The sequence below is a fragment of the Abramis brama genome, assembly GCF_963993115.1.
Source record: "Abramis brama genome assembly, chromosome: 18".
Taxonomy (NCBI): domain Eukaryota; kingdom Metazoa; phylum Chordata; class Actinopteri; order Cypriniformes; family Leuciscidae; genus Abramis; species Abramis brama.
In genome coordinates this window covers 30,793,400-30,814,750 of record NC_139980.1, presented here as the reverse complement: position 1 = coordinate 30,814,750, position 21,351 = coordinate 30,793,400, and the positions used below count along the sequence as shown (strand labels likewise).

Here is a 21,351-nt window from a genome sequence, read left to right as displayed (position 1 = left end):
GGTTCATCTGTCCTTTCTAACCTTTTAAATTTAGCTTGCATATACTATTAAATTGTCATTAAAAACATTACTTGGCTTGTTTATTCGAGTAGGTCGTTAAGTTTATCTGCTTCATTCATTTATCGGCTCACCAGCCATGAAATTAATCTATTAGCCTCAATATGGAAATTCTTTCCTGTTAAGAAGACCTTTGACTTCTGTTCAGACTGATAGAAGTATCGAAGTTTCCAAGTTTAATGATCATGCAACCAATTGGATGAAACAGAAGTAGTGCAAAACAGCAATACAATTATAAAATAGACAATAAACTTTTTGAACAAGGTATAAATAAACATACTTGATAATGCACAAAATGTACAGAGAGTTTACTCTCAATATAAACAAATACTAAAACAGTAACACACAACAGTGTAATGAGTAATGACTCTATACATTATGTATTTAAAAAAAAAATAAAAAAAAATAAACTTCTGCTCAGCTAAAGGGTAAAAATAAAAAAAAAGTCAATTTATTAATTTACTGTATACTGCATCGTAAACATCAGTTTGTGTCGATGAACTCCACCCAACAAGGGTCAGTGAGTTAAACTCGCCTATCAAACGTCAGTCACTTCTTCCACCAATCATATGCGTTCAGAAAACGCAAAGAGGAGGGGTCAGTTGTCCACGTCAAGCCCCTCCGTCATTCTTATTTCCTATAACAAAGTCACCTTCTCAACGCTATTTTAACGTGTAAATCTTTTTGTTTTTGTTTAAACAAGTACACATGCTCATAATTGAGCGACGTGATAGTTTTAACCCTGACACCTCGATAAAGTTATTTTAAGAAATGGTCTACTACACAGTCAACAGTGTCGCATTACCCGGGCTCTCAGATCCGCGTGCATGTAACGCTAAACATAACATGGGCACGTCAGCGCGGGATTGACGTTTCTCAGTACAGCCGTACAAAAGGATGAATTTTTATCTTTAAACTCAGGTAACTTGTTACTTTATTATGTTTTGAATTACTTTATAATTGCCGGACTCGACACCGAATGCACGGTATACATTTCGTTTTACGCAAAACTTGCACGTTTTCGCGCAGTAAACAGTGAGCGTCTCAAAACCTCACTGGGCTCCCTATCTAGATAGCATTTTAGGCGCGTGGTTAGAACCGGTTAGAACGTAACAATGTTGTCTATGTAAGCAGCTTACTGTGTTTGAGCAACACCCTCGGATCGGAGACCGGGTGTTGTTGTCACCGACAGTAACCGGCTTCAGCCGGTTCAGATCGTCTGTTTCCTCTAACGTTACATGATTTGTGTGTGATTGTGACCGTGTGCTTCCTCTACAAAACCAGTTGAGCTTCATCGCATGTGTTTAAACCGGTTGTTCAACTCTCTTAAGACCGTTTTTTACATTCAAGAATCTGACATAGAATTCATTTTCTATTGTGATCAGGGGCAGTTATATTTATATTTCCGTTGATGCAACGTATAATGTAATGGGATCTTAAAGAACCAGGAGGAGCAGATTGTGCACTGCAGTTCTGCAGTCAGGTATTACAACACAGAGGAAATCCAGATCAACTGATGCTGTTAACACAGCTTAGATTTGTTTTGCATTGGGAAACATGTGTTTTTTCTTTCCCTCTGTGTTTTAGGTCTCTTCATTTTCATCTCCATTTGCCTGTGTGTCAGTCATGGACAGCACTAGTGTGACTCTGACTGTGAGAGGGACCACAGCACGACAAGGTAAGAGAAATAATTCAATAAAAGAGTATAACACAGTGTACAACTTTGGTTACACTTTATTTTAAGGACACTGTAAAATAAAGTGTTATCACAACTTTTAATCAAAAGTAAAAGTAACAATAATTATTTTGTCAGTCTGAAGTTCAACTGTGGAATAAGGTTTCCTTTTGGCCACTTACATGATATGATCAAGTTAAAGCTGCACTGCAATCTCTAAAAAATCAATGTGGTCTAATTAAAATCCTGTACGTTTGACTTTGGAATCGTTTGGAGTTTGTTCATTGCTGAACACGAGTCTAATATCCCGTCTAAAGCAAATGTTATAATGTTTTTTGTTTTTTTTTGGAGATAATTTAGATTAAAGGCAAACATAAGTTACAACATGATACTTTAATCATAGATTTTTGAGTTTGAACTTGATGACACAAGTATTTCCACAAAGGAAGACATGCTGTCCCTAGTCCATTGTACATTGTCTCTTACTTAAGATTTTAATCCAACCAGTTTTACAGTGTTTTATGGTTGTAATTATGTAAAGCATTAAATCATTTAATAATGTGTCAATGGTAATAATGAAATGTATAATATTTTACATTTACTGCATATGTATTCATTTTCATTTATCCAAAATGACTTTCAAATGAGAAGTACAACAAGCTGCCCATGTTTTTTTTTTTTTTAAATAAAATGTTATTATAAAGCATAAAGCATTACCAATTATATGTGAGAATAATAAAGTAATGTTTAGTTAATATTAAGTGGTCTTCAATCAATATTAACTTTGAGATGGATTAGTAATATTTTTACTACATTTACATTAGTGCATAATGTAATCATTTGGTATAATAGTAATACAGAAATGTTTTGTTAATAATAAGTGTTGTTATTAAGTTAATATTGACCACATCCACATGTATTTGTATTTATTTATTGTCTTTTGTTGTGAAATTTTGCAAGTGTTGACATATGATACTTAAAGCCAGGGTAGGTGATTTGTTCCAGAAATATTATTTTTTTAATGCTGGTTGAGTCTCTTCTCTTCTTGTATATTGTCTGTGGAAGGCGTAGGACCATAAAACGTTCATCCAGTTGCATTCGGTCCAACATGCCTGTCAACATATGTATTTTCATACCTCCGCACACCTGCTCACACAGATATTACACGTCATCAGCGCGTTTCAAGCTATAAAGAGATAGACAGAAATCAGTCACAGAGCACCACAAACAGCAGCTGCCTTTTACAGGTCCTCCTGAACCAAAACAACGAGTTCATGCTGGCGCTCTTGCTCCCTGCTGTACTCGTTCATGTGTTTTGAAGGAGTTGCGGATTTGTAGACGCTCTAAAGGGAGGGTGGGACCTTATGCTTTCAAAGCTACCATGCTATAGCACGCCTCTCAGAAAATACCATTATATCGCCTGGAGACACATTACTTTGCTTACCACACAGGAGAGAAATAATAAAGTATTTTGTCTTTTTTCTGTATCAGGTGAGGTGATAGCAGTGGTTGGCAGTTGTGAAACCCTGGGCAGCTGGTTTCATCAAAACGCCGTGCCCCTACAGCCAGCGGAGGAGGATGGGTACATTCAATGCCATCTTACGTTTGTCTTTCAGAACAATCACAGTTACCCTTGACACACATATTTATCTTCTGTGTTTTGCTCGTCTCGTCTCACCCCAGCATCCTGTGGAGAACTACCGTTCAGGTTCCTAGAGGGCATGAAACCAAATATCGCTATTTCAAGGGATTCTTTTTTGAATCTAAGGTGAGATCTGCTTTTACTAGTAAACAAACATGATATAAGGCATCAATAATCTTTAAAGGCCCGATGGTGAATTGATTTCCCAACACCTTTAAAGACCAGTCTCAGCTTTATGTATTTATAGATGTTGTTTAGAACATCTTTTTTTATCTTTCTTAAAGACTCATCATAATCTGTGCACTATCTACTGATGTTGTTTAAACTTTTGTGATATTCATGATGACTATATCCAACTGTTTTACTATGCATGTATGACTGCAGATTCTCTTTAGAGAGTTATTACACATGTGGAATAAGGGCTTTCTTTTATTCATCATTAATTCTTAGGGTACTTTAAGAGTTTACGTAGTTTTAAGAGTTTGAAATTCTTCTGTGTGTGGGGGGGAGGTTTCCAAGATTTTCTCATCACAGCTGTTAATCTCTTTTAGCTGACCTTGACTCAGTTCTTGGTAGTTTAGGTTTTTTTTTTTTTCCTGGAGAATGAAGTTTCTGGAACAGTGGCTGCAGATTTCCTGCGAGCTTCTCCTAACATGCTGTGTCTCTCATACATAATATTTACACATCAACTATCTCACAGCCAGAAATATTCTTTTAAAATTTAGAAGCAGAATTAACAAGAACAAGATTTAAGAATTTAGAACCATTTTCTCATAGTTAAGCGTATCAGCAAACTATTAGAGGAAAACTAATCTTGTTAAATAACATTTTAAGCTAAATGATAAGTACAGGGATTTTCAAAGCATTTTTTAACATATAAATAACCTGGATATCTCTAGTTAAACACTGAAAAATGCCAATTTGTTTCTTCTGACTAATTGGTCCACTTTTCAGATGTCAACCAACTGGCTGGCTGGCAAGAAAGTGGTGAATATGCCTCACGTTCTTTTTTCAGGAGTGAAACTTTGGTTTGAATGGCCAAAGTGGGCTTTGTTTTTCCAAAATCTGTCCATAATCTTAACCCCCATTTGGAATTACAGAACGATGGTGGTCCATGTCAAGTCATAGTCAATAGATGGGAGACCCATCAGATGCCACGCTCATTGAGTCCCTCAGGTATCTGATCCCAGAATAGTGCACGTGTCTAATGAACCCCTAGACTCCATCCTTCATGCTTATCACATTCAGATCAGTTTGTCCCCTTTAACTGTAAGCGTACATTATCAATACATGTTGACTTCAACTTTTTAAAGACAACAAGAAATATTACCAACACATTTCATATTTGTAATATGATGACTTTCCAAGTGAATTAATCTTGTGGGAAGTAATGTGATTTGGGACTTGGATCTCTCAGAACATTACTGGAACTTAAAGTGATCTGATTGTTGTTAGTTAAAATAATTTTTCCCGGCCTGCATTATTTTCTTTAGACAATGCATCAATGAATCATGCACAATAAAACCAGCGACATTTATTTAGAAAGTAAATAACCCTCTAATTCCCTGCACAGCAAGCAATAGCCATCATTTCACCCCCTAGGTTAACTATAGACCCGATGTAGTCCAGCGAGGAGTAACCCACTTCTAGCCAAAATAACCTTGAATTTGGTTACATGTCGTTTTTACCGAATAACTTTACTTAAAGTCAACAGTGATTACAAGGTGTTTGGTTTCATTTCTTTGACATGTTATCTAATTGATGACTAGTCTATTTTTGGGCTATAGTTAGACGTCTGGTAAATTTTCACTGACAGCCCAAATTTTGCCTTGTTTTAGCCTAGATGTCAGGGCTGTGTTTGGACGGCTATTAGATGTCATTTAAACACAAAATTACAATCTTGTTGTGCATGAATCATGCATGTTGCATGTTCTAAAGAAAATAATGCATTTATTTTATTTCATGTTGTCTTAAATGTTGATTTCAGTGTTATTTGTCATGGACAGATGTAATGTCAATAAAAGCCACTTAAGGGAACCTAATGGATCAATTTTTAGCAACCATAATATCTAGTGGGTTATTACCCGTCTTAGACAAACAGAGCAAAGTTGTTTCCGCTGCCGCATTCCTGGGTTTTTTAGCAATGGTTTTTTTTTTTTGCTTTTGTTGCGTGCACCTAATCTATTCTTAGTTTAAGCAATTGCATTAATAATTTTGTGTTAGTTTTTACACTTAAAATGATTAAAAAACTATTTTAATACACGCACACATTTAGTGTTCCTTTATTTGTGTGCACAACACACATTTAACACATGCATTTAACAAACTATTCAAAACAATACATTTTAAGGGCATCTATACTATTTTTATTTATATTTTTTTGTTTTTGCTAGGCAGGATCTATAATTTTAATCATGTAACTGTTCCAGATGTCAGCATTTCTTTGTGCTTGTGTTGCCACAAAAACAATTTGCTTGCATAGTAATACTTGTTAAATTCTGCATTTTTTATTATTATTATTTAACTTTTTATATAATTTAATTAAGATACATTTAACCAGTTAATAATCTCTAGTGTTCTTCTTAAATTCTAACATGCCCAGTTTTGCTTGTATAGAATATAGGCTACAAGTGTGTAGAGTTCCATCCAGTACAGAGCAAACTAAAGACTTATTTTATTGATTGTTTAAGAATTAAACCAGGAAATGAATGTCTCATGTCGGCACTAGAAAGTGTGTTGGTGTCTGTTTACTCTGTACTGGTGACTATCTTTTGTAGCATGAGTGTTTGACCTCCCATATAAATTTCGTATTCTTGTCTCGCAGAACCAGAGCTCATGATTGACGATGGCCACTTTGGAGTCCATAGTAAGTTGTACCATTTAAATTACTTAAACAGTTTGAATGCACCCACACTCAAATTCAAACCAAATTTTTATATCTTATTTTAACATTTGTTAAAATTTGTTTTATGTGCAGATGGCGTTGAATGTGTTGACTCTGGCTGGTTGACGTGCCAGACAGAAATTCGTCTCAGGCTTCATTACTCCGTGAAACCTCCAGTATCTATTACTAAGAATAAATTTAAGAAGTCACGCTTCAGGTAACATTCTTCACAGAAGACAGAACACATATTTAACCCTACGAATTAGCTCAGGAACATTTAAGCCTTGTTCAGACTGTCAGTCCAAATCTGATTTTTGTGCATATCTGATTGGATTCCGATCCTATTTAGCATGTGTGAACGGCAAAAAATGTTTACAAATCACATACATTCATATGTGGTTTGAAATCCTATTCAAATCTAATTTCTGGAAATCCGTTCAGTCTGAACCGATTTCACATAGCTTTTTTTTAACTTATATGTCACTTTCTCACACCACGACTGCAACATCGTTGCAGAAAACATTGCGTTGTGTTGTTGTTAATGCGCAGGTCATGCAGAAAATTATAATACATTGGAGCATCTCTGCGGTCCAGTGATGAGGTGTCTTCACTTCTTTCACTGTGCGGCAGAGACGGCACCACAGAAGTAAACTGCTCATGCCAGCCTCCGTTTCTGTCGTTGATTCATTAGTAGTCCAGCGCTGCTGCTACACATTGTCATGTTCTTCTAAGACAACATTGCAAACTCCTCTATGTTGTTTTTGCTATACCAACGTAGGGCTGCACGATATTGAAGAAAATATCGATATGCGATAACTCATTAAAAATGCGATATTCTATATGCGATACGATAATGCTTAAAGTGTGTAAAATAAACGTGTATATTATCTTTAAAATATATTTAAAATTATTTAAAAAGTTTCACATTCTTTTTGTGACAAGAAAACATCCCTAAACTTCTGAAAGTGAACAGAAGTGTTTTACTGTAGCATAAGAAAACAGTGTTATTTTAACATCAGTGTAAACCACGGGGTTCAGGGTTTCAGGTTATCCTACATTAGGTTTATTTATACCATGGGCTGTTTAAATACTCGATTCTGATTGGCTGGAAGGTGTGCAGTAAAACCGTTTAATGCACAGGTAGTTCCAGTCAGTTTGATTACAGTTCGAAATTAATCCGCTACATTGGTAACCATAGTAACACAGATACACTTGCAAGCAGAGTGAGAGACACATATGAAAACGTTTATTTAGGTAGGCTAAATGGATGATTTTTGCATATCGTTTAATTTGTATGGTGAATATGGCAACTCTGAGAAATGGGCCCAGGCACAAGACGAAATAGAAGACTTGGAGAAGACGTTAAATGACAAAAAGCGGCACAAAGAATTAACAATAAATAAATGACATGATTAGTTCAAATAAAGATTGCCTTGTCACTGTCAGTGTTGCCTGTCATTCATAAATAATTGTAATAAATCCATTAAAGAATCATTAAGTTAGCTATATGCTTAAGCAACGAGGGGACGTTAGCTGCTAGACTTTAAGAAGAGACGCACACAGGTAACTCGCGCACGCATCTCTCTCTCTCTCTCTCTCTCTCTCTCTCTCTCTGTTCCTTCTCCTTCAGTTCTCTGTCTCTCTCTTTTAATAATGAATTTAAATAAATGTGAACTCATTCAAATAAAAGCAATCCGATGGCTCTACTTTATTTAAAGCGGACGGAGTGCAAGAACTGACGAGCCTTAACTTAAGAAATAACCGTCATTTTTACACGTCTGTTAAAAAATGACACTGTAAACATCAGTTACAGCTTTAACTTATTTTAAACTTGGCAAATAACCAAGGTATAAGCGGGATAATCCACGGCTAGCCATGCATTAAATAATTTTAATGCACTTCGTAGAGGCAACCACCCTCCGCTTCGCGTCGGGTGGTTCTTCGCCTCTACGTCGTGCATTAAAATCCTTTAATGCATGGCTAGCCGTGGATTATCCCTTACTTAACAACAGAAACTGAATAATCAAATGTAAAAATAAAACACTGCTTAGTTTTCACTGTATGAATTAAAGATATACTGATTCTTTATTAAAGCTACCAAAGTTATTCAGCCAAGAGCAGTGAGTGATTTTCTCTTTGTCTTCTGTCCATGACCCCAGTCATCGCAAGCCGTTGCGATATGCATTTCGCGATATATACATTTGCGATATTTCGATGATTTCGATATATTGTGCAGCCCTATACCAACGCAACATCATTGTCATCGAAAGAAAATGCAGATATTACGGAAAAAGTTACATTTATTTATAAAGGTCTTGTAAAGTCTGTTAGAATTACATGAGAAACAATTGACTGTTGACAAATAGATTTCAATTGACAAATAGATTTCTTTTTATATCAGATAATTAATGTAGGGATGCACAATATTACAAGCATGTTAGTAGAGCTTATTTTTACAATTCAGACAGTATACTTTCTTCTAGAACAAGTACTAAACATTTATTTGTCTTTTTGACTTCACATTATACTGTTTTGATGCATGATTTCACTTTTCGAGAAAATGCTAAAATATAATTTACCCAATTAATGGCTGTTTTAGATTGAAGCTGATGCTGGAAGGTATTGAGGAAGAAGCAGAGGAAAGCCCTTCATCATGGCATGAGATGATCACCACACTGGAGACCAGTATGATCAGTGATGTTGAATGTAAGTCTCGTCATTCCCAGCCAGAATGCGGATACTCCCTGGTACCTTCCAAGTGGACAGAATACAGCATTCACACCATGGACCCTGACAACCTAGAGCTCACCTTTGAGTTCTTTGAGGTGCGTGAACGATGGTCTTTGGTGTTGCTTCATATAAAGATTATGACCACAACTATATCAGAAAGCATTTTTATGCTCTTTTAATTGATTGACATAAATTCTGCATGGATCCTCTTAGTGAATCATGACTATTCTGTCCTGTCTTTGTGGTTTAGGAGGACTTGAGTGAGGCTGTGGTTCAGGGCGATTCCCATCCAGGCTACGTGGGCACCTCATGCCTCTTGTCGTCCTCTTTTGTGGAGAGTGGCAAAGATTTGGGTGTGGTTACCCTGCCCATCATGAGCCGAAACGGCAGACAGACTATTGGAAAAGTCAGAGGTATAATCTGTACCACACTACACTGGTGTTATTTTGTCTGGTCTTGTTTGTTTTACACCATAAAACTAATGTACATTCCTGTTGCCCATGATAAGACCTGTTCTTTCGCTGCTTGCACACAACATTTGCCTCTGTAAACATTTCACAGACAGTAAATATAGTCATGTTGGCAAGGTTGAATTGTTGCTTAGTAGCTAGATAATGTGATTATATGCTTGTCATTTATTGATGTGCTAAAGTTTAACCATTAATTGTTGACTTTACTGAAATGAACACATTAAGTAAGGTAAATGCTTTTTGTTCTTGATACAATGTCAGTGGATTACCTGGTGACGCGTCCTATCCCAGGCCCTCAGTGTGACATGAGTCAGTCTTTTGCCAAATACTGGAAGAAAAGGAGCGCTTTGCATGTTGGACACAGAGGAGCAGGGAGCACACATGCTGCCAAGTGAGTAACAAAAGTGTGGTTGTTGTGCTACAAGAGTCCTGAGCCTGTCCTCTTGGATTTAGTGTTTGTCTTTATGGGTAGGCCCACAAGGTGTCCTGAGCTTACCTGACTTTGCTGCATAAACAAACCATGAAAAAGTACATATGTTGCTGTTGTATTTCAGGCATCACAAGATCAGAGAAAACACAATTGTCTCATTTCTAAGTGCAGCCAACCATGTGAGTGTAAATAAAGTCTGCAACTGTACCAAAATGCATAAAGTTTTGTTAAATAATATGAAAGGCTAAAGCAAATCTGTTCTGTTTTCATCACAGGGAGCAGCTTATGTAGAGTTTGATGTTCATCTGTCTAAAGATTTAGTTCCTATCGTGTACCACGACCTCACCTGCTGTATTTCTACTAAAAAGGTAACAATGGCAATTTGACTCACTTGGTGCAGTGAGAAATTACTTATATAATTTGAATGACTCCCATTGTGTCCTTCAGTACAGCTTTTGATTTCACTCTGACTGAAGACTTCCTACTTAATTTTTTTTACATGAACAGTCGTAAACACTGATTTAAATTGCAAATCATAAGAAAGAAAGATCTCTTCTTCAACTTTTTACATTTTTTGTGTCCTTTTATAGAAAAATGACAATAATTCATTGGTGTTGTTCGAAGTTCCCGTCAAGGATCTTACGTTTGATCAACTTCAGCTTTTAAAAGTAAGACTCATTTCAGATTCTTTTACCTTGTTTGAACAATGAAATGCAATTATCTCCATGCTGATATTGATGAGTATGATATGAATGTGTTTGTCTTTTTCAGGTGGCCCATACAACTGCCATGGAAGTTGATGACGACAAAGGTACAATTGCCCCATTAATTCAAGTCACAAAAGTGCAATATGATCAGTTATCATATTTAACGATAACTGATCATTATATAACAGTCAGGTACCAGAAGTAAAAATCAAATTCAAAATTTCCATAGTGAAAGACTTTTAGTGATAACATATAAATCTTTCAAGACAGATCTATCATGAACTCTAAGATTGTTAAACGATGTTTTATCCCTATTTTATCCCTATATCATTAGTTCATTTAGGATGTGGTAGCCCATAAAAGAGAAGTGTTTTCTGATAATGATTTTTAAAAAAAAACCTGGCTGATTTATTGCATAATTGGCAATACATAGGATAGTTCATTAATAAGCACACAGTATTGTACTTTAAGAAAAAGGTTCAAATACTTAGTTTTCTGTAAATAAGTGTTTTATTTTTAATGCTAATAGCTTTAAAAATACTTGGCAAACACAGGCCTCTGTTTAGCTGTATTGAGCTAAATAAACAGTTAACTGTTGAATAATTAAAAATGATTGCTTTTGTGGTGTTGTTTTGTCTAGACTTGCAAGATGAAGAGGAGTATATATATGAGCACCAGCCTTTCCCTTCACTTTCACAGGTGTGACAGCTTGGTCTTTTCTTTTCATGTAAATGTGTGTGTTTTTATTGCAAATGATGGTCAGTAATAAAAAAAAGTTGCTACAAAATATATATATATATAAAACACAATTATTAAAAAAATATATATATATAAATTTTTTTAATAATTGTGGTGTGTGTATATATAATGAATAATATATATATATATATATATAATAATAATAATAATAATAATAATAATTATTATTATTATTATTATTATTATTATTATTATTATTAATTATTATATTTAGAATTTTTTTGAGCAACTTTTTTTACCACTGACCAAAAGATTTTAGAACATTGTGATAAATGTTTGTTTATATTGCCCACCCGTACTGCTGGGTTAACTTCTCTTCTCATTTGACATCATGTTCCAGATATTCCATTCTGTTCCAGAACATGTGGGATTCAACATTGAGCTGAAGTGGATCTCTCAGTTTAAGGTTTGTGTTTCCTCACGCGATGTGTGATGGTTTGATCTCTTTGTTAACAGAAAAAGAAAACACCCTCATCATATCTGTTCCTCCAAACAGGATGGCTCCTGGGATGCAAAACTCTCCACCTACTTCAACATGAATCAGTTCTTGGACATCATTCTCACATGCGTGCTGCAGAACGCCGGCAAAAGGAGGATAGTCTTCTCATGCTTTGATCCTGATGTTTGCACAATGTAAGAGGCTTAGTTCACATGCATATTTTGATGATGATGCACTGATTAGGAAAATAGACATATTTTTACGGAAACATTTACAGTCTCATTTGTTAACATTAGTTAATGCATTGATAAATATAAACTAACAAGGAGAAATATATTTTTACACCATTTATTAACCTTTTTAATGTTAGTTAATAAAAATTTTCATATTCATTCATAGTTCACACTGCATTAACTAATGTTACCAGATACCATGGTTGATCTTAAAGGGATAGTTCGCCCAAAAATGATATTTAAGCCATGATTTACTCACCCTCAAGCCGTTCGAGATGCATATGTCAATCTTTTTTCAGACGAACACATTTTCAGTTATTTTAGAAAATGTCTTAGATCTTTCAGTGTTATAATGTGAAGCAATGGGGTCCAGCTGATTCACGTTCGAAAATGTACATGCATCCTTCTCAAAAATAATCCATCCGGCTCCAGGGGGATAAACGAAGGCCTTCTGAGGGTAATCCGTGCGGTTTTGTCGTAAAAATATACATATTTAAAACTTTATAAACTAAAATAACTGGCTTCCGGTGGCGGTCGGTGCGCGTTCACAGAGATGGAAAGCGTCGTGACGTAGAACGAACGTTGAGTTTTGTTTTGCTCTGCTCTCTGGCTGCGCTGTCACGTTCGTTCTACGTCACGACGCTTCCTACACTACGTCATACGTCATACGCCAGCATCCATCTCTGTGAACGCGCACCGACCGCCACCGGAAGCCAGTTATTTTAGTATACTGTTTATTTATAATGCTTCACATTATAACCACTGAAAGATCTCAGACATTTTCTAAAATAACTGAAAATGTGTTTGTCTGAAAAAAGATTGACATATGCATCTCGAACGGCTTGAGGGTGAGTAAATCATGGCTTAAATATCATTTTTGGGCGAACTATCCCTTTAATTTTTTTTTAGTAAATGCTGAGATTAACATGAACTAAGATTAGAAGTATTATTCATTGTTAGTTCATGTTAACTAATAATAACAAATGAAACTTTATTGTAAAGTGTTAAGATTTTTAATACTCTTAAAATTAAAGGTTCCAAAAGGATTTTTTTTTTCATAGTGATGCCATAGAACCATTTTCTGCAAAGAACCTTTCAGTGAACTTTTCTTAAAAGAACCATTTTTTTCTTAGTGTAAAGACATAATTTTAATAATCCAAAAAACCCTTTTCAACTATAATGAATCTTCTGTGCAATTAAAAGGTTCTATGGATGTTATGGAACCATAAAGAAACTTTATTTTTAAGACTGTAGGGCAGCCAATTTAAACACGAAATAAACCAACAATGTATTTCTTGTTTAAAATATATGTGCACAATAAGTTTAGGGACATTTATTAAGAAAGTAAATAGTCAATCCTGATTACATGTTGTGTTTAAGTTGCAATAATTTCTGTTCTCTTCATCAGGGTAAGGAAAAAGCAGAACAAATACCCCATCCTATTTCTGACCCAAGGAGTGACAGACCTCTACCCTGAACTCATGGACATCCGCTGTCAGAGCACTAAGATCGCCATGAGCTTTGCCCAGAGTGAGAACATACTGGTGAGAGAACGCACACAGCCAAATGGTGCAATAGCACAGCTGTTGATACTTCAGAACATAGTTATGAAATAGCATGGTGAGACGCCCAGTTTGGCAGGGTAATAAAATGTATTGAACTTTGAAGTGAAAAGAGATCTAATCATGTTTTTCCGCTTCTGTGAGTTTTGTTTAAACTGCAAGAGGAATGTGGCTATTTTGTTTTCTTTAAATTGGTGCCATGTCAAATTTCATCACAAAGACTTAACTTGCTAAAATAGCTTTTGTATGTGCTCCCAGGGAATCAGCGCCCACGCTGATGAGCTCTTGAGGAACATGGAGTTCATCAGAGAGGCTCAGTCCAAAGGATTAGTGGTCTTCTGCTGGGGCGACTATAACAACGACCATGAGAACAGGATGAAGTTGAGGGACCAGGGAATTGATGGCCTCATATATGACAGGTGGGCCATGATTTGTCTTTGGTTCCTTACATGGTAATCAAACAGGACTGAGCATATTGATGAACTATGTTTACTTGCACTAACATTTTTCCCTCTCCCGTCCAAATATGTGGCATGTCATATTGATCACATATTGTTACTCATTCACATGTGAAAAGCAAATCAGATGATTTACACATAAAAGTCATAAAGGTACAGTAGCAATAGCAGCTGGTTTAATTCTAACACCCGTTTCACACCACAAGCATGAGCAGCGTGTATTTTTTCGGCGTGCATGTTAACCAATGAGTGCATTCACACCGGAAGCATGAGTAGCAGTGAAGTGGGGGTTTCGGTGCAGAGTCTAGTTTTGCTGCGCTACTCATGCTCAATTAAAGTGAAAGCACACTTTTGATGTATAAAATAAATATGAATTCACACAAAAAGTGCCCAAAATGCACAGAATAAGCATGTCTAGTGTGTTTTACCAAGAACTGGAGTAGGCTATGTCAGAAAAGAAAATGAAGAATCAAAAATATTTATAGAAGATTTACCCATTTAAACTTGTTTTTAATTATTCAGTTTGGGTGAAAGTATGGTGTATTATAAAAAAACTAAAGTATACTAGCCAGAAAATATGATGTATAAACGTTCTTATAGTTTATGTAATACAGACAGTTATCCGCAGAGTTTGCTGTATTGTAAACATATCGAAGTATGACTGAAACGAACTTTCAAGACCATCAAGTTTATAAATGACCAACTTCTAAAAACAAATTTATAGGCTAGTTGTCTTTGTAAAGAAATGCTCACTTATATGTAGCCTTGGAGTGTGAGGCTGTACAAATGTTTCCACTGTGAATACTCTCGCGCGTCTGCAACTGCAGTGGCGATGTAGTTACGCTAACGCGAAGCTCAAGCTTGCGGTGTGAAACGGCCGTAAGGGTGGAAAATGGTATTTTTGGTGGAGGAAACATAAACTAACATTTACAGCACTATGACCTAACCAGACGTGCTGCAACAAGCGGTAAACCAGAGTTTTTGTCCTAACTAGCTATAATATTTCTGAATTTTATTATGTTCTTATCCATGTCATTGCATGTGGAGTGCACTTGCAGAAAGACTCCGCCCACAACATCTGGTTAGGTATGGACAGGCAAATGGCTTGTAAATGGAATCTTGACGTGTATAGGGAAAATATTAAAATACTACATTGTGGAGACAATGTTGAAAGAGTAATCATCAACTAGATGCATAATGCATCAGCCAACAAGAGGTGATGTTGTCATAGTAAATTTGATTCCATGTTTACTCTTTCAACACCATTAATGCCCATGTCAGCCTGTATGTGAATTTCTGTGGAAATGACAGTGGTTTATGGCTGTTCCCTGATAGTTCAGGCATGTCAGCACATGTCTAAGTGCAACTGTGTTTTATTCTGGGTAAAGGTTAAACTAATAAACTAATCAATGATGATATATCTATATACTATGGTGATATATCAATGATGATATATCTTTACACCCACACACACACTAAAAAATTTAGTTTTAAAATGTATTCTTCAAAAACAGCTAGGTTTTACAGCACTTCCACCGAACAATTACAGATGTTGAGGTTTTACATAACATGCTGTGCTTGCCGTTTTTTTGCAGTTTCTCTGATGTTTGTTCAGTATTTTTGTTCCTCCTCCACTGCAGTAAAACCCCTAAAGAGCTGCTCAGAGAAACTGAATCCTTTTTTTAAGAAATAGTTCACCCAAAAATCAAAATTCTCTCTTTGTGTACTTCCCTCTGTTCATTCCAAACCTGTATGATTTTCTTTAGTTTTAGTTTGTCATTTATTTAGTGTTAATTATTTTTATTACATTTAATTTTTTTCTGTATATATATACACACACACACACACACACACACACACACACACACACACACACACACACTGGTTTCCATGTTTTATGGGGACTTCCCATAGACATTATGATTTTTATACTGTGCAAACTGTATATTCTATCCCCCTACACTAACCCTACCCCTAAACCTACCCATCACACAAAACTTTCTGCACTTTTACATTTTCAAAACACTTAATTTAGTATGATTTATAAGCTGATCTATAACCAGATATTTATATGCAGTATTGACTCTTTACATGTCTTTCCTTTCCCTTTTTGAATATTTCTCACATCATTTTATGGTCATTTGCCTCTTTTTTCAGAATACATGAATGCTTGGTGCCAAATCCCAATGCCTCAACTTCCTCTGATACCCGTAATGTCTTCTGTTTCCCGGTTGTGCTTGTTTTTTATTGGCAATTGGCTGCTGCCTGACAGATCATGCTCACAGACTAGCACCAAGAGAAACCGTAGTGTTTTACAGCAATGATGTGAAGCAGTAAAACTGTAGAATTGTGATTTTTGAGTGGCTTTTTTTCAAATTATTCAGCACTGGGTTAAGGTTCAGCTGCCTGTTATATCAATCTGAGCATTTGAGACTTCCTCTTTATATGGGTGACCTAGTTTTCTTCCCAGAACCCAAATTACAGTGCAGATGTGCATTTGTTTTATTTTCACTGTGGATTTTTTTCAGTACTAGCCACAGTGCATGAATGGACCTCTGTGGGCCTCAATGACTTAATCATTGAAGAATGAATGAATGTATGTATGAATGAATAGATGGATGGCTTTTGTTCTCAAACAAACTTGACTGAGCATCTTGATTAGGGCATGATAGAAAAACATAAACATAAGTGTCTTCCAAGAGACAACGGAAATGGGCCCACCAGTATGCATAATGTTCTTAAACACACATAGATCATCTGACATCATGATGGTAGAAACATCATGGTAGAAAACATAAATATACACATATATGCCTCTCACTTATAAAATATAGAAGTTGTCCCAGTTTCCATGAAAATCACCTAAATGATATCATGTTTTCCAAGTTTCTTACGTTGGTGATGGAACATTTATTGAATGTCTTGTTTTTGGACTATGAAATGTGAACGTGTTTCACACAAGCAGGATTGGTTGGATTTTTAGGCTGACTGTTGTTGTTATTTTTATTTATTCTGAAAGAGAATGTGTTTTATTTGTGGCAGACACCACATTTAAAGTCAATATGAAAAAGAAATGCACACATATAGAGGTATCCATTTGGCCTGAATCAATTCTGATTTGAAATTATTTTATTTTATTAAGTTGACTTGAATTTAATATGGATGAAAATGTGTCAACAATCACAGTCTGTTTAACATGTCTCATCATAATTTCCCATGTTTTCTGAAGGTTTTTTCCACAGAATTGTTTTGAAAGACATATTTGTAATATTCAACTTCACAGACTGTGCTTGTAACGCTCACATCTTCGTTTTCATTTGCGTCTAATTAAATATTCGGTCTACTCTAAGGTCTTCAGCAGAAACTAAAGGCATGGTGTTGTGATGATTGTGGCAAACATGTGGACATGCTTATCATAATTTTGTTTTTGCTTTTGGTCAGAACCTTTGTATGATCCGCTTCACCTCATTCTTTTTTTTAAAGTGCTAGTTCACCCGCAAAAATGATCCCTTAATTCACTCACCCTCGAGCCATCCTAGGTGATTATGACTTTCTTCTTTCAGCCGAACACAATTGGCGTTATATTAAAAAATATCCTGGCTCTTCAAAACTTTATTATTGGATTGAGTAGAGCCTGAGATTTTAAAGCCCAAAAAAGCGCATCCATCCATCATAAAAGTAATCTATACTGCTCCAGTGGGTTAGTGAAGGCCTTCTGAGAAAAAAAAAATCCATATTTAAAACTTTATGAACTATAATCACTGGCTTCCGGTAACAGCCTTACGCGAGTCGAGTTCCGGTTGAAGAGTGACCTCTGACCCGACGCATGACGTATTGACGAACGCGGAAGCGCAGTGGATAGAGCAAAACAAAACACTCTTCTGATATGAGAATATTTAAAGAGGAATGTGGGAGGAGCTTGAGTTTGTTGCCCAGCTCTATTTGTTTGAACCACGGGGGTCGTCTACTTTCACCTAAACTTGCGCTACTCCTACATCAAATGCCGGAACTCGACTCTCTCGTGAACGCACGCACGGACGTTACCGGAAGCTAATGATTACAGTTTATAAAGCTATAATTGTGGATATTTTTCTCCCCCTGGAGCCGTGTCTAGCATTTTTATGATGAATGGATTCACTTTTTCGGGCTTCAAAATCTCAGGCTCTATTCACTCCCATTATAAAGCTGGGAACAGCCAGAATATGTTTTAATATAACTCTAATTGTATTTGGCTTAAAGAAGAAAGTCATATACACTTAGGATGACTTGAGGGCGAGTAAATTATGGGATCATTTTCATTTTTGGGTGAACTAATCCTTTAATGAAACTTGTTCTAGCTCTTTCCTTGTTTCATGACGATCCTCCCTCAGATTGACCTACAGATAAAATAATGATTTGGTCTTTCTTTTTAATTACAGAATCTGCGACGACAAGCTCGAGCAGTCAAACATTTTCAATGTAGAGGAACAGGTTGCTCTCAAGGACATGATCCAAACGTGTGCCTGCTCCTCCTACAGTATTCCCTGCAGCTCCATTCCGTGTGCAGGGAAATCCCAGGAGAACAACGGGGAGTCGGACTCCGGACTCAGTTCCTCTTGAGAGCCACGCACCCAGTCTGCCTTCACTCAATGTCTGTAATCTTCCCACAATGCACCAGAAATAACGCACAAATGCACTCTGTAATTAAGCCAAAGTTCACTTAAGTCTGAGATGTTTTGGAGTATAATCATGTCAAAAGAATGATATTAAGGACAACGCTAGCTTCCACTAAGGCTGTATGTTTGCTGTATTTAGCCCATTTGCTGTATATTTGGGTGTAAAAAAATGGTGTACAGAATGTATATTTTGCCTTAATGCAAATATTTGTTTTATCATTCTTAATACTCTGTTATATAAGAGGATCTTGGGGACGCTGTTGGATTATTTTTTTTTTCTCTTCAAGTATTTATTGATTTCTCTGTCTGTGGAATGAGTATTGAACATTATGCAATTTAGTATTAGAATTTCATTAACCACAAACAAGCAGAATTCATGAAAAGCTATAAATAGCTATTTTATTTAATAGCTATTATTTAACAATATTTACTAGCTAAAAGTGAGGCATGTCTCTCTTAAAAAAAACTGATTCTGAGGGCTTTTGTCTTTAAAATGACACTCATGAAAATGTATATTATTTTTATCACTACTGTATCCATCCATAGATTCATTCATAAATGAAACGCTGATGGTTTCAGCAGAACAAAATGGAATCTTTTTATTCAGTTGTGCAATTCACACAAACTCTTCATTGTAACTGGGTATATATTGGAATGAATGTGCCTCTGTAAACCTATTTGATGTATGTGCTGCTGACTGAAGTGTGGTCTTATCTCAGCATGCATTCATACTGTGTCCTCTTTATGGCAGGGCAGGGAAATCTTGCATGTTTGCTGTTCAGTTCCACACTGGACTCCCTAAACGAGCTGTATGAATCCACACTCAATGTAGTGGATGCCACCATGCCAGCGTAGACCAGAACAATGCTTTGAGAGCCAGAATAAATTTATTTAATATGAATGAAATCTGTGTCTTTTGTTCATATCACCAGTAATGTAAAACGTTAGTTTGTTGCATACTAAAGATAAGATTATGCATTATGGGTAGAAAGTAGTGCACTATGGAGGATAGGAATAAAGTTTGTACACTACAACTTTAGGCTGTAAAATGGCTGACACTTCTTATAGTGCACTATACAAGGAAAAGGGACTGTGCATTGATAAATTATGTGATAAATTATTGTTTTTCAAGACAACAAAACCAACAACAAATACATGATGTGAAAATTTAATAAAGACCAATCATAATTTAGTATGCAAATATCACCCTGCTATGGTGTCTGTCAGTTAGATTTTGAAGTCTATATAAAAAAAAATAGTTTGCATTAAATATTATAAATAAAATAATTATTTAATTTTCAAGGACCAGGTCACAATGGCAAAAATGATCATACTTAATTATATTAATTCATAAGAAGAAAATGTTATATTTTTATTCAGCTGTGTAATTCACGTGAACTCTTCATTGTAACTGGGTATATATTGAATGAATGTGCCTCTGTAAACCTCTGTCTGATGTATGTGCTGCTGAGTGTCAGTGTGGTCTTGTCTCAGCAGTCATTCATACGCAATGGCATAAATAATCATAGGTAATTCTTAAAATTACATTTTTTTTAATAAATAAAAAATAAACGAAACCGTTTGAATGGAATTTGTACGTTAAAGTAAGGTGACCCGATTTCTAAAATAAATTCCTAGCTCTGTGAACAACACTGACAGTACTTACCACTGACAGAAGTAAGAGACTGGAAGTTTTTAACACTTATATCTTCTAAATGCGAATTTTGTCATTGTTTTGGAGCACACTAGCTTATTGATAACAGTGAGACTAGCATATTCATACTAAAAGCCTATACTAACTTCCATTTTGATTTCATGGGCACTGTCCATAGGAAAATCTTGAGGCAACCAGTGGCGAATTTTGGATTTTGACGTCGCTGAACCACCAAAAAGTAGGTATTAACGATAAAACAGCAATACCTGTAAATACAAGGTTTTCAGCAAGAATGCAAAAACTTTAAATCTTTTATACAGGATGAGTATATGTGTTAGAGTAAGTTGACTTCGTGTAAGGGCACTGGATGTGGCATTTAAATGTTTCATGTTGAAATACTCTTTTATCCTGCACAGGTGAGGTGGCCTTTGATGCGTAATGTCATTCTGCAGCTGTGGCCGTGTCCGTTCATATTTAACATTGTGCGGGTGAGCACTTTCTATTGGTTCTCCCTCCTTATTCATATAAACAGCAAAGGAAAATCACCAGCAAAGCTGCTCCTATCGACTCCTATCGACAAAGGCTGTGTCTCAAACAATAGTGAGCGGCCTACATTCTTTGGTCACTTTGAACAAGAGATCAGAGGAATGGAAACTAACCACCCTTTCCTGACATAATTGTATAAACAGAGGAAAGGTGCATGTGATGCTTTTGTCAAGTCAAATCACCTTTATTTATATAGCGCTTTTTACAATACAGATTGTATCAAAGCAGCTTCACAGTGATAACATGAAAATAATACAACAAAGTTTGTTTCTAGAAGAAAATTGCGTCATCGTCCACCTTAAGTAAGGCAGGTCAATAATATTGTTGAATATTAAATGTCCCCAAGCAACCCAAAAGCCAAGGTGACAGTGGCAAGGAACCAAAACTCCATAACGTGACAGAAATAAACCTTGGGAGAAATAAGGCTCAGTCTGAGTTCAGTTGAGCTCA

At 35.9% G+C, this 21,351-nt stretch overlaps 1 protein-coding gene across 4 annotated transcripts; it reads left to right on the top strand.

Annotated features, from left to right (window-relative positions):
• Positions 1-646: 646 nt before the first annotated feature.
• Positions 647-19,607, top strand: gpcpd1 (glycerophosphocholine phosphodiesterase 1). Of its 4 annotated transcripts, XM_084091840.1 has the most exons (21): positions 675-978; positions 1,443-1,540; positions 1,645-1,735; positions 3,224-3,314; positions 3,416-3,500; positions 4,475-4,550; positions 6,199-6,240; positions 6,352-6,475; positions 8,858-9,083; positions 9,239-9,401; positions 9,720-9,849; positions 10,013-10,067; positions 10,164-10,256; positions 10,479-10,556; positions 10,660-10,699; positions 11,236-11,294; positions 11,695-11,760; positions 11,851-11,987; positions 13,435-13,570; positions 13,847-14,007; positions 18,465-19,607. In XM_084091840.1, the coding sequence occupies exons 3-21, from the start codon at positions 1,684-1,686 to the stop codon at positions 18,643-18,645; spliced, it is 1,995 nt and encodes a 664-aa protein (XP_083947966.1). In that variant the 5' UTR covers positions 675-978; positions 1,443-1,540; positions 1,645-1,683; the 3' UTR covers positions 18,646-19,607. The 4 variants fall into 4 exon arrangements, with proteins under 4 accessions (XP_083947967.1, XP_083947966.1, XP_083947965.1 ...); XM_084091841.1 differs by lacking the exon at positions 1,443-1,540 and having other exon boundaries at positions 647-978; XM_084091839.1 differs by lacking the exon at positions 675-978 and having other exon boundaries at positions 1,195-1,540.
• Positions 19,608-21,351: the final 1,744 nt, after the last annotated feature.